Here is a 14,623-nt window from a genome sequence, read left to right as displayed (position 1 = left end):
GAGGGACCTGAGTGACAGCATAAAGTGCTGAGAGTCCCATTTCTGCACTACCTGTCACATGTAACACTGTAATGTGAATAACAATAAAAGTACATTTCACCCCAGCGAGAACAAGATGTTTGTTAGCTCTTTCCTAGCATATATCATCTTAAGTCTTTATTGTGGAGAAAATCAGTGCAGAGAAGTGAGTTTTAAGGAGATGACTAGAGGGAATAAATAGATTTATTTTTAGAGTGAAAAGCAAAACTGCTTAGATGAAACTGAAAGATAAGGATTACCCAAGGGTAAGAAGAAGCAGTCAGAAAGCATCTCACTTGACACCATTACACTATTTTAAATTCTCCATATTGCTATTATATTGCAGAACTGGTGTCAGATTACCCCAAAAGTAATCATTTGAGATGGCTTCAGCTTGTAGAGGAAAGTTTTTATCCCTCCTCCATGCCTGAGACATCTTCAGAAGTTTCTCCACATTATCATCTGGAACATTTCCAGTGCCATTAGCTGTGTTTAGAAATGTTAAGTCTACTGCTCAGATCCCATACTGTTTTCTAGTGTCTTCTTTTGTTTGTGCAACCCAGAGGTCCAGAGTGTTTCAGTGAAAAATGACATGTTGCAATTACACATCATAATGACAAAACTGGACCAACCCAGTAGAAATTATTTAGGGAGTGTCAGTAGGGATCTAGTGACGTGCAAGAGGAATCTGTGGTGACAGAGTGAATGGGTGTGGAAAGCACTGAAGTGATCACAAATGGGGCATGAACTGTTTGAGACCTGACAGAATTTTTCTGTGGTCCTCTGAGAGCTCTAAAATACTTAGTGTCTCACAAAGGAATGGGAATGACATGTGGAGCTTGAGGGGCTGGCTGGATTCCCTCTGTTTTCTTAGACAAAGAACAGTTGAATAAATCTGACATTTGTTTATAATCCAAATTTGTGTTTCAAATCCTTTTGCTTAATCTAAAAATGCTTGAAAGAACTGACAGAAGAAAAAAAAAATCAAGTATTAATAAGATTCTTGGCTCCTTCCACCATGTGAAGCTGCACATCCATATTTAATAGATCATTTGGGTTTGTTTGCATCCTGACCTTTGAATTTAGGAAACACTTTTTGTTAAATCAGAACAGCTGAATTCAACAAGCCAACCTGAATTCTGCATGAGCTACACTGGAATCCCCTTTGTCAGTCAGTGAGCAAAGGTTGCTGTTCATCCCTGCCAGAACTCACAGATGTGTCACAGTAACCTCACAGATGCAGGTGACAGAACAGCCACTGGACATCAGCCTTCACTGTGTGCTGTACAAAGTCCTGCCTTGTTTACATTAGGCCATAAAAGCAGATTTCCTATTGCACAACAAATAGAAAATAAAATGCATCATGTGAATTCCTGGCAGGATTTTTGCTGTGTATGTCAATTTGTCATTAAGTTACAAGTGTTAGATTATAAAGGAGATATCAACATTTTAGGTAAAAAATAAGGATCTTACTATTTCATAAAGCAATAGAAACCAAATCTCAAAATTATGCATGTTATGATGCATTAGAAATGTAGACTGGTTTCTTTCCTAGCAGCCTAGCTGTAAAATTAAACATAATCACTGCAAACAGTGTATTGATCTTCTGACACGTTTTTGTTGCTTGAAGATCAAGAGCCAGATTTTCCATCATGCCTGACACCTCTGGGTTTCCACTGTGTTTATTAAAATAGTTACAAACTGGGGCTCTGAACAGTGAATTCACATTTCAAGTGCTATTTACAGCTGATAATCCAACCATGCAGAAACTGCTGCAGCAGTCCTGTTTGTAGTACAGCTATCACTTTCTGCAGTTGGGGGTTTTTCTGAGCTTAGACACAATTTCATTCCTATCAAGATGTCTAAACTTTTAAAAGCTATTTTCTATCACTGGATTTGCTCAGGAGATGAACCTTAGTAGCCCCTTGGACCTTCAGGAGGGTTCCAGACTTAACTCCTTTGAAAATCAGGTTGTAATACTATGAAATTTTTAATAATACAAGTCACTGGGGACATTGCACTGGCCACAGTGACTGAGACAGTCCCTTAATTGTGCTCAGATCAGCAGAAGGCTGCAGCACACCAGCAGTGTGCAAAACTCCTGGGACACATCTGTGTCAGGGAGGGCAGAGCCTGGGGCAGGGTGGAGCAGACAGGGCTGGGCTGTGATTTCCCACCACCACCACTGCCCTGGCTCTATTGCAGCCATGGAAGGGTCGTGCTTTGTAGGTGGTTTTCATATTAGAACAAAGCAAAAGGATATCCTGAAAAGAAAAAGTCATTCTGATCCCTCTTTCTACTGCTGAATAATTTTAACTCCACTAGAGACTACGAGCAAATCAAGCATTAAGCTATAAAAAGAGCCAGACAAAGTTTCTTATCTCTTTCATCAAAACAGAGCCAGAGAAAGTTTCTTATCTCTTTCTTTCATCGCTGTAGAGCTGTGTTTTCTCTGTTGCAAACATTACTCTGAAAATGGTGCCTCCGTGAAGTGAAGCAGCCTTTTCTGAAAGCACAGATAAGGAAAAGTGTGATGGCTCACTGCAATACAGAGATCACTTCAGGCAGATTTTCTTTTCACTGTAAGTGGTTTGTTTTCATTTAAAAGTGCCTTAATTTCTCTGTTTCTGACTCTATAAAATGGAGATACTGCCCTCCTGCATTAGAGGGGGTTCTAGTGAAGCATTTTGGGATGATTAAATGCACATTATTGTCATGTTGAGACTTGAAGGCTCTGACCTTGACAAAAAGGTGAGTGACAGCCTGCCTGCATGATCCAGCAGCATTAGTGAAGGCAGCACTTCCCTTTCATGATGCCCAACTGCAATATAATCATCTCTAATGTAGCTGGGGAGGCACTTCCCAGCCTCATGGCACCACTTGCTCAGGAAGGTCTTTTCCACAGCATGCCATTACAAAATGAGAATGGGAGGGAGAGAATGGGATGAATGAAAACAAACATCATTCTAGGAACAACTGTTGGTGGTTAATACTTGACCATTACTTCTTGACAGGATTAATGTCTTTCTAATCACACTAATCCCTTCTGATAACTTTATCCATAATCCATCTATTTCAAAGCAACATCCAGATGGCTTCTGGTGGAGAGGAAGACAAAATAAACATGCAGAATGGGGTCTTAGCAGCAGCTTCTTGTGTTTTCCCTTTCTGGGGATATAGGGTTTGATCTTGAGACAGGACAAACAAATATGCTTTCATCAGACAGCAAGAGAAAAACCCAGAGAATTGCAGAGAAGATAGAAAGTTCTATTTTTGTTTGTAAATAAAATACCTGATGCTTATCTGTGACAGCCAGAACAAGCCTAGAGGTGCTCAAAAGGGTTTAGCTACTTGTTTGCATGGGACTAATTAGATTTCCAAGATATTGGAAAGAATTCCCTTCTTCTTTACGTCAAAAATTCTATTTTAGTCTTGGAGATTTTACACGGATTTCCCTCAAAGCAGACATGAAACTTAGCACTTGGTTCTTTGATTTGTACAATTACAAATACTTTACACAATGTAGAAACTGACTTTAGCTTTTTAATTAGTCACATATAATTCCTAGAACTGAAGATGTCTTCCCCTTCCCTTTAGGCTCAACAGATTTTTTTCTATACAAGCTAAGTAATGGTGTCTGAACATTAAATTACAATTTTGTGTAAATTTTTTTCCCAAACTGATTAAAAGGAGTGAGATGTACAGTAATTATTTAGAAAAGCTCCAGATTGTTTTTTATTGTCTTAATCCTGTTTTGTCCATTTGGCAATCATTAAAACATGCTATGGAAGAAGCTACACATGAATCATACATGTGGAAGCTACTTAATTACACAGCTCCTCAAATGATTTCAACCTATGAATCAAATATCTGCCCTGTTCTTCCAAGGCCAACCAGATCCTGAGGTTTGACAAGAATTAAAGGTACATTGTTTTCCATTCCAGTGTGTTTCATGAGTCTAGCAGTGGAAGCCATGAGAATAGCTTTGTTCTGCTTTGGAAGAATCTTGGGAAACTCTTCAGAAATTTTTATGTAGCCAAGAGTGTCTGATGAAAAATAGACTTTGAGGGAGGACCTGAGCAAGATACAGTGATCTTAGTTTAAACTAGCTGGAAGCTTATTCCTCCTGTTCCCTAGGAAGTAAGAAAAGTACTTGTTCTTGTCATCCTTTGGCTACACTGTGTGAATGTTAGAACTCCAGAGGTCAACAGCAATGAACTGCTGAGATGTGACTGTGTATTACTTGCTTTGTACAGTAACTGTGATAACCTCAATGTCTCTTCATCTTTGTGTCTTTTGTCCCATTCCTTCTGAGATCAAACACATGAAGTCAAACAAAAAATAGTGAATGAGTGATTACTGTCTCATTCCAGTTCCAGGCACTTCTTTCTGAAATGATTCTGAGCTATTGCCTAAAATGACCACTGTTACTCCCCAGCCTTTGGAGAACTGGCTCCATTGGTCCCCTCCTGAGCACTGCAGGCCATGGAGAATGCAGGGTTTTGTCAGGGCCCAGACCTCTGTTCATGCTTCTGTCACATCCCAGTTACCCCACTGCACTTCCACAGTTAATTACTTTTGATGACTTTCTCATCACAGCATGAACTGAGCATGACTTTATCTGGTGACAGGATAATCTCATTACAGATGATGATCTTGTTAATGAATATCCCCAAGACAGAGCAATCTCATTATTAGCCCCCTCAGGATTTGCCACCTAGGAGCAAAGGTAAGATCAGATTCCAGCTGAACATCCTCCCAAATCCTAAGGCCCTGCATCTCGAGGCTGAGGTAACAACCCTAAACTCACCTGAACCACTGGACATATTTAATTAGGATTTTTGTCCTAAGTACTTCTGGAAATGCTTCTCAGGTGAGCAATCCAGACAGGGTTCATCCCTCTGTTGTTCTGCAGAACCAACACAGCCCAGAGGGATCAAGGACAACAGGAAGAGCGGCGGCTTCCCCACAGTGACAGTGGCTCCCCACAGTGACAGTGGCTCCAGGGCAGCACCAGGGAGGGGAGGGGAGTGAATTCTCTGTCTCCTGGGCAGTGCCCTCTCCCAGGAACTGCTCTGGCTGCAAGTGACAGCTCTGCTGCTCAACACTCAGCCCTTCACACCTCTGCTCTCACCTGCATAATGTATCTATAAAGAACCCTGAAAATTGTTACCATGAAAAACATCCAACTGGTTAAAAATCAACCTGATTCTCATTTTTCTTTTCTTTTTTCCCCTTGGAATGTGGAGGTGGAACAGTGCTGTACTCTAGTACAATATAGGTATCTATTCTGTGCAGCAGTGAGCTGTCAAACTGGCTCAATGGCCTGTGGAACCTCAGCTTGAGAGAAGAGTTCAGTCCTAAAAATCTAATAACAACACAGGGTTTTTTAACAGAAAACTGTCACATTAATTTGAGATAAATATATTTTACTGAATTATTTTATTAAAAAAATGTTTTAGAATATTTATTCTTCTGCATGAACTCATCCAAGGGGCATGTCAAGGAACAAAGCAGCATACCTACTACTGTATTTTCAATATGCAGTGCTGTGTTTGTACACAGTGCTTTGCAGACACACAGAAAGCTGGGATTTTTATCAAATCCAATGATAAATAAAAGCAAAGAACAATGATTACAAGACTGAGAGCTGCTGAGATGCTCATTTTCTAAATAATCCAAACTCCAGTGCAGCCTTGCTCCTATAGTGTTAACAAAACCCATGCTGGATGGGAGATAGGCAATGCAGAAAAGCAATACATTTTCTTAATTAATCTAGTGGATAGCTGGAACCTGAACACTAAATCCACCCATTTGATTTCATTAAATCTACTATAAAGGTTAAGCTGCACTTTAGCATTGCTCTAGACCTCTCTCAGCAGTGTGAGGTCAAGGAGATCTCATTCAAGGAGGTGCAGCTTAGTAAATATTTATGAGAACAGGCCTGATAAACAGGTCTGTTTTGATGAGAAAGCTGGACACACCCAATAATAAATGTGGTGTTTTATTTCACCTGCACTTTTCCTGAGATGTATGCTTTGGAGAGTTCACAGAGAATTATCCAAAGGGAAATCTCAATTTAAAGCCCCAAACCACACTGCTGGCAGTGGAAAATCCAGCCCCAGACTCAGATCACTTGGGAACTGCATCAGGGTCTATGTCAGAGCAGCCTGAAGAAACCTCAGGGGCCAAAGGGAGCCCTGTCTCATCTGCCTGTACAAGAGGGTCAGAGGGAGCTAAATCTCATGGTGGGGAATTGTATGGCTTGGCACAGGCAAAGTCTACAAGCAAGAGGGACACTGGTGATGCTCTGCAGTGCTGGGCAGGGAGCTGAAGAGGAAAGATCTGATGGGTTCTGTGACTGTATGAGTCTGTTATTCCTGATTCTATGGAAAGGCTGAAGTGACCACAGCATGTTCTTTGCTCCCAGCTGGGCAGCCACCCTTCCCATGGAGGTGTTTCCTCTGGATGCCATCCACTGTCCCCATTTAGGCTGGAGACACACTGAATTACAGTCTGCTCCCAATGTGCTCCCAGGCAAAGCAAAAATATATTGAATTTCTTTAGAAAGAAAAAAAGGTATTATTTTTGCTAAAGAATGGACTATATGACAAAACTGCCCCTTAGTGCTTTTCATTTTAAAATTGTGTCCCCATTTCACACAGGAAGGGCTGACTGGGTTTGATTAGACTTTCTTCAGAGATCCATTCAAACCTGAATTATTCTATTAATCTGTAAAATTCTGTGTAGAGTTTGACACACAGAGTTTTAACAACTATTGCCACTGCTCCTGTGAACTGAGCCATCCCATGTGTAACTTGTGTAAAACTGTCCCTGGAATTTCAGGGAAGAGTCAGTAGGATTCAGCCCCCAACATGTGCAGCCTGAGCTTGCAAGTTCCTTCCAGTAAGCAGGATCTGGGCTGGCACTTGGAAAATGCCCCTTCAGACACAGAGGGCACAGCTGTAGTGTTACTGGCAAGCTCACTGAAACACTGACACAAGAATCAGCTGTCAGAGAAGCAGGCAGGATGGAATAATTCAGAAATTAGGCTTTCAGCTGCATTAATGTAATGCAAAATAATGTTCATTTCAATACAATTTGTGCTGTGTTCTCTTCCCACAGCTTGATGTCTGGGCTGGCAGCCCTGGATGCCAAGACTTCCAGTCGCCTGGGAATCATAACTGTCACTTACTACCTGTGGACAACCTTTGTGGCCGTGGTTGTGGGAATAATTATGGTGTCCATTATCCACCCTGGTGGAGCAGCCCAGAAGGAGAGCACTGAGGAGGGTGGAAAGCCCATCATGAGCTCTGCAGATGCACTGCTGGATTTAATCCGGTAACCACATCCATTCTTTCTGCTTTCTGAAGGCAGGAAAATGTCACATTTTGTACAGAGCTGCAGGAGGAACTGTGGCCTGAGCCTCAGTTCTGAATCTAAGGATAAATATTTTGTTGAGACTGAGAAAAAAGTAAGTTTCAGAAGATGATTTTCAAGTAATCAGATGTTTATACTGGCTGTTTCTTGTAAAATTTAAATGACTGGCCACCAACCAACAATGCAGCAGGTTGTTTATACCCCAAGGACTCCATACAGCCTGTGCACCTCACCATCAAATCCATTATTAGGGTCAAGGGGGTATTAACATTTAATGTTCATTTAAATAAGAGTTGACAGTTGCAACAGGCAAAACCTTAAATAAAGTGGTGAAACACATATTTTTCAGAAAATAATTCTTAAAAGTGCAGTTACAGCTGTTCATGCCAATTTGCAGATAAAGGACACAATTACAAAGACCACTGTTGTGTATTTTTTATTCTGCTTTGGGGCTTTTCCTTATTAATTTTATTTTATTTGGCAAAAGACACACATGTCCTTTTAGAGCAGCATTAGGGCACTGCTGGAATTTGATGGCCTTGCCTGAAATCCCTTTTTGTCCCAATATTTCAGGTGCTAGTGGGATTAGTTTGTTGACTGAACATATTCTGTGCCTCAGATTTATTTTGCTCATGCAGAAAGACCAAGTTTTGCCTTTGTTAGGCAGTTCCTCAAGTTGCTGATCTCATACTACACTGATCAAGGGCTTTCAGGCCAAGTGTGTATCTGTACCACAGAGAATTCTCTTTGGAGTTCAACTTACTGAAATTGAAAATGGTTCGCAGTTTGCCTTTCAAAAACCCAAATTCCTGACCCTGACAGCACACAAAGTACTTTAATTAAGCAGACAAAGTACTTATTTGGACTTCAATCAGAAGGAACTGGGAAGAGGAGCTTACAAAAGACTCTTTTTTTTCTCCTCCAAGTTGCATTTACCCAGGCCACCTGTATTTTATCAGTCTTTGTGAGAATGGGCCAAATTATTTTAGTCATGGAGCAGCAGCAGAGAACAATCTCTTTTGTAGCTTCTCACAAAACCAGCACCTTCATCTGCACTGGGTAGATCTCTCTATCTGCAGAGAGATCTCTGTATCTGTCCAGTGACTTTGCCATGAGGGATGGATGTGCAGAGCAATTCCCACATCTGTTTGTGGCATGGGGTTAAGCCACATTATTCTGTTTCTGCTGCACAAAGCACTGTAATTCCTACACCAAGAGCAGGTTACAGGAGCTTTGAATTTCTTACTATGACAGAGTAGCATAAGAAGTAAAAGAGAATCCAAGAAAAATGTGACCTCAATGACTGTCTTCATAGTGGCAGTGTCAGGGACCATTCCTGGGGTGCTGAGCTGGTTCTGAGGCCTCAGTCAGAGACACTGAAAGGCACAGTGGGACACACAGTGCAAGGATCCACCAAATGGACCTTACAGCTCTGCCTGGGAAGGTCTGCCTCACCACAGGTCCTCATTCCCTTTCTCACACCAGCCCAGTTGCCTTTAGAGGCTCAGAGTGAGCTTGTCATGGAGATGAGTTAGATGGAAAGTAATCTGGGTTTTCAATATAAAAATTTACTATACTATTGTGTTTGCAAAAAAAGACCAAGACCTGAGTTCCAAACTCATCTCTTCACCTCTGCCTGGCTACTCCCTGTACACCAGGGGTGCTGTGGTGAGGTTTGGGAACACTTTATTCCTCTGAGCCTCGCTGCAGGTCAAAAAACATTTGCAAGTATCTTCTAGGATTTCACTTTTCTTCAAACATTTACCCAAGCAAATCATAATAGCATGTGTGCACATTTCAGGTATTCAAGTTTCCAAGCAGCCACGTGCTTCTAGTCTGCAAAACCTTAAATTCTTCACTGGTTTGGGCAGGTGTCAACAATGACAAGGTCAAAAAGCCCCTCTCATTACCAAAGGTTAAAAAGAGAGAATCCAGCTCAGTATTTTTTGCTGTGCTCAGCACCAGCCACAGCTGCAATCTTTCTATCCTGAGAGCACAAACGGATGGTTTTTATTCCTCTGCTACAGAAATAACCACACTTCCCAAGTAAATAAATAAATAATAACAACAGAACTGTGGGGAATGGGCTTTCAGCCTAGGCAAACACTATGGGTGAAATTCTGGCTCTGCTGCAGTCAGTTGCAAGACTCAAATATCTGTGTGGAAGTCTGGATTAAATGTAATGATGTATCTGCTGGTTTGAGCTAGAAAAGCTGATCCTTTAGCTCAATGATAAATCACTTCCATTCACAGCTGGAAACCATCTTTTTCAGCCCAGATTGGCTTATCTTCTCAATTCATTAATTTCCTCTCCATTTATCAATTGCATGTGTGCCCAGAAGTTTACACAGGAAACATCTGGTATTCTGCAAATGAAGAATGCTAAATGCACAAGTGAAGAGATGATATATGTGACATTATTGTGGGGTTAACTTTAAAAGCATGAATCTTGGCATGGGGATACATGTATTCACCCTCATTGATTTCAGATTTGAAGCCACTTTGAAATGATAAAAAACCATTATTTTATGTGATGCTATATATGATATTGTCAAGTCTAGAACTTTTGGAAGGAATGATGTTGCTAGAAATCGAATGTCTTGAATTTTTGTGTGAGATTTTTGCTTTTAGTAGTGGTTTTAATTAGAAATTAAAGAACATACTGAATCAGCAAAAAATGAAATCAAAAACTAGTGGAGACCCTTGTGATTATCCTAAACACTTGCAACACCAATCAATAACCACATTATTATTATTCTTTTGAATTATTTTGTAGATGGTGTTTCCCCTGTATACTTGTCCATTATGCAGGGGAAAAAAGTAAAGAAAACCAAAAACACTCTAAACAAGAATGATTTGGTGAGGAGATACTAATTCTGAATAATTCTGAAATTGCTCTAAACCTCCCATCAGCCAGGGAATACACAATCTCATCAACACCCTGAATTTCATGCCTCAAAAATTGCATCCATGGTTCAAACTTTTTTTTTTTTTGCCACTCTAAACAGCTGTACTTGAAAGATTTCCTTTCTAAAGATAACCCCAGGGGGATTGGGGACAGGAATGTTCTGCTGCCTGTGGAAGATGCCCAGTTCAGGAGGTGGCTCCTGTGCAGGAACCTCCCCTTGCAGAACCTGCCCCTCTGTATTGGATCTGGGCTAGGGACAGGCTCAGGAGGCAGCTGGGACTCTGAAGCTGTGCAGGAGATGCTGCTCTCAGGGTGCTTCTCTCTTTAGCCACCACTTCATGGCTCCATTGAGACAGATTTACAAATCTGCCCTCATTTTATTCAAGGTTTCTGCTGCAAGCACTGCAAGGCCTATGAAAGTACATTTTCTTCCACTTAAAGCTCAGGCAAAGGATCATGTGGTCTTTGACCACCTGGTGCTTTATGTGTTTTTATAGATTTATTTCCATTATGTGCAATTCTTCTGTGAGGTAGGCAAGGACCATTTTCCTTTCTTACAGCTAGAGAACCGAAACACGTGGAAAAGAAATTACTTCACTGAGGATTGTTCAGAAAATTCTGTTGGGCCACAAGAAATATTCCCAGCTCATACAAGAGCTGGTAGGGTTCTTGTAGGATTGTGGCTTTGGGGCATCTCAATAGCAGTGAATCAACAAACATCTCTGCCTTCTTCTTCCTGTGGGAATTACTGAAATTAACTTTATACTCTGTCTGCAAAAATAAGAGTGACATTTTAGTAGCCTTTTATGAGTTAAGAAAGGCAAGATTCAATTTTTTAAAGTAATTCAGCTTTTGTCTATTTTATTCAAAAGGACAAAAAGGAACAACATACTTACAGGAATAGTGTTCCATTTAACATATTAGGTTTGCTTTTGTAGCATAATGACCAGACTAGGAGAAGAGAAAATGCCTATAATTTGGGGACAAACATTTGCAAAACTCCTTCTGTGAGCCAGGAGGACACTGTTGACATTAGCAGTTAATATTTCCATGACATCTGTTGCCTTTGATTTAGAAGGGGAGATTCTGCTGCAACTGAAATCATGCCACCTGCATTTCCCACCAAGGGAAATAAAATTTGGCTTATAAATTAAACAAACAAGCAAAATCCCAGCCAAACTGGGTTTCCCCTCCTGTTTTAGATCAGGCTGGCTGCAGACTTGGGCACCAGCAGGTGCAGGGTTCATGCACATTATTGGTTTTTCTCAAGTCTAACAAGACAGAGTGGCATCACAAACTTATTCAGCTCAAAAGCCCCAAATAAACCAATTCAGTGAGGGCAGACAGGATCAAATCACATCTTGACCCACGAAAAATAAATTTGTACATTTCTGAAGTTTACTGGAGGGAGAAATCAGAGCATTTTACCACTGAAAATTCAGGATTGCATCCAATTTAATAGCAGGTACCCAGAAAATCAATTTGGCTTAACCAAGAGAGGCTTTATTTTTGTAGCAGTAAGAGTTAGAAGAGGATATAAACACTGTAGAGGATTTATGTTTTCATGGGAATCCTGAGCACTCTTTAAAATCACTTCCTATCCCTTTTTTCAAGCTAAGGGCTATATTCCATATTATTGAAATTGTATTTCTTGAAAATAGGGCAGGAAAAACTCAGGGTCTATTGGAGTGTGGAAAAAGTCCAGGCTGTGCAGAATCAGGAATCACACCTTTGGAAGTTTACAACTGAAGACTGAATTGTATGTAGGCACAGTCATATATTTTAGAGTGCATTAAATGCTCCAGCTTTAAACTATGAAAGAACTTTTGAAAATAAGTATGCTGTACATTAATGTATCTTTTGCCAAAAGCTACCGTGCACTATGATAGAAATATTTATCTGTCTCCTATGGCAAAGCACCACTTTTTACTCTTTTCAGACTGCCAGGTTGTTTTCATCTCACAAAACCAGCCTTATGCCAGAAATGTTCTGCCCTGGGACCAGGTCTTTGCTTCTGGTTAATTTTTAAAGATTTAATCTCCACAGGAGCCCCATCCTTAAGTATTTTCAAAGAACTCTCAACCCTCTGACTGTGTGGTCTCTACTTGGCACAAAATTCCAAGATGGAATAAAGATAATTCCATGATGAAAACCACCCTGAGGAGATGGGCAGTGAAGCAAATTCTGCTCTCTGCTCAGGAGGCTTTAGTCACAGAGGGTGAGGTGCACAGGACCAGGAATTAAAAGTGCACTAGGAAAGCTCTGACCTTGCAGGGGAATTTGTTGTCCATCCTCCTGACAACTGGTCTGGAGCTCTTGCAGTGCCAACACACATTTTTATGGAATAACTTGCCTTGCTGGAACCACAGGGGAAATATGCTGGGCCTGTCATGTTACCTTAGATATAATTCAGCCTTTTTGAGATGCCTAAAGCTGTGATGTACTTGTGCTTCCACTTTCAGAGAGCCACAGCCCTTCTTTCAGAGGAAGCAGGGTAAGAAAGTTCAGATCCCTTCCTGGAACTGAAATGCCATGCAGCCCTCAAGACAGATAAAAAGTCCGCATTTGACAAAATGATTTCACTGCTCTGATCTTTGAGAAAAAAAAATAAAGCAAGACAGTAACTTAGACCCAATTAGTGATTTTTGCATTCTGTAAGTACTTTTTATGCCAATAATGAGGATTTTAGTGCCTCATTAATTCTGCAAAAGCCTTCTTTGGTCCTTTTAGCAGGAGGCAGTATGACTGATACTGAGAAATTAGATAAGGCACCAGAGATGACTACTGATGTGCAAGATGGTTTCTCACATAAGTTGGGTTTTTTGTCTTTCTGGACTAAATTTTGCCCTTGCTTTCAGCAGTGCAAACCCTGCTGGAGCCCCTGACACCAGCAGGAAGGTATCAGATGTGTGACTAAGGACAGGACTTGTGCCTCATGTATAACAGTAGTGAGGAGTCTCCACAGCTAATGATGAATTCATGCAGAGGACAGAAAAAGTAAACAAATTCTTGAGATTAAGGTAATGTCACTGAGAATTACCTCAGCCTACAGTAAATAGAAGCTACAGTGCTATTCATTCTTGGAAAACTTGGAAACTTTACAGTTCTCATGTCAAGCCATTCAGGCTCCAGTTTTGCCCTCTGTCCCCTTGGTGTATATAGTGACAGGGTAAGGTTTCAAACACATAAATATTAGAATACTGTCAAATTTCCAGCCTTAAAACAATGTTCTTGCAAGCTCAGCTACGCTTGCTCAAATTTGAGAGCATCCAAAGCTGCTTTCTGCCCAGTGCAAATATAGGCCAATAAATATTATGAGGACACATGTGCAGCAAAACCCCAGTCTGGTGGCTTTAATTCCACAGCGTGGGAGACTGCAGCCAGACTGTCTGCTGTGGCAGGGATTAGGGGCTGATAACATCCAAGTCTGAGAGCAAAACCAGATTGGGGCTGCAGAGCACAGAGTGCCAGAGGGCAGGGGTGCTCTGAGTCAAGGAAACATCTGCCATACCTGTGGCAGTCCTGTGCTACAGCCACTGGCCTCATTTCTGACTGAAAGGATCTGCAAAGGCTGAATGCTCTGAGTTAATGACACCGTGGTCAGCACTCAGAGTGAGTATCTCAGATATTCAGCAGCATTACTGGAACCAGAAACTGGCCTGCTATTTCTACCAGAAGTTTTCCAGGAGATGTGAAGGAGCTGTCCCAGTGGCTGCAGGCTCATGTTCTCGGCACAGTTCAGTTAACAGAGTCACAGTGACACACTTTAACTGTGCTGCTCTTTGTGCCACTGCTGTGGTTCTGAGCCAACCACCTCCTAAAGTGACAAGAGAGCTCCCACATCCTGGGGGCAGTGCTGAAGAATGGCTTCCTAACACTATTCAGATTCCCAAAGCAGCTGAAATTAGGGGAGCAAAATCAATCAACTCTGTTAATTCATAGGTCAGTTACTGGCAGACAATGGGGAAGGGAAGAGGACCTTGCACTTTTGGCAAGATGCTAAATCATCCTGTGCCTAATGGGACCCTCAGACCTGCTGCTCAGAGCAGGTGCTGCCTGCCCTTGATACAAGTCTTTAGGATTTCCTCAAAATCCACAACTACCAAAGTGCAGAACATATGCTGCCATAGTTGTCTCATATTACATGTACATACACATTGCTAATTCCATACATCTACATCTGAACCCTCTCACCCCATGCAGAATTAGGGAAGGGCTCCAAAATGTGCTCGTGGGACGCAGCAGCCCGTGCAGCCCAGCAGGCAGAGATTTGATTAGTGGGTCACTTGTGCCCATGTGCTGCTGTCACAGCAAAGG

The 14,623-nt window shown here is 41.4% G+C and overlaps 1 protein-coding gene across 1 annotated transcript in view; it reads left to right on the top strand.

The window, feature by feature from the left end:
• SLC1A7 (solute carrier family 1 member 7) overlaps positions 1-14,623 on the top strand; it is a 47,666-nt gene that overhangs the window by 7,401 nt on the left and 25,642 nt on the right. The window contains exon 3 of the mRNA XM_058030206.1: positions 7,144-7,359. Coding sequence (XP_057886189.1) covers positions 7,144-7,359 — 216 coding nt within the window. The remainder of the gene's footprint in view (positions 1-7,143; positions 7,360-14,623) is intronic.

This window comes from Melospiza georgiana, chromosome 9, assembly GCF_028018845.1.
Source record: "Melospiza georgiana isolate bMelGeo1 chromosome 9, bMelGeo1.pri, whole genome shotgun sequence".
In the NCBI taxonomy this organism is placed as follows: domain Eukaryota; kingdom Metazoa; phylum Chordata; class Aves; order Passeriformes; family Passerellidae; genus Melospiza; species Melospiza georgiana.
This window is presented reverse-complemented; position numbering and strand designations above follow the sequence as displayed.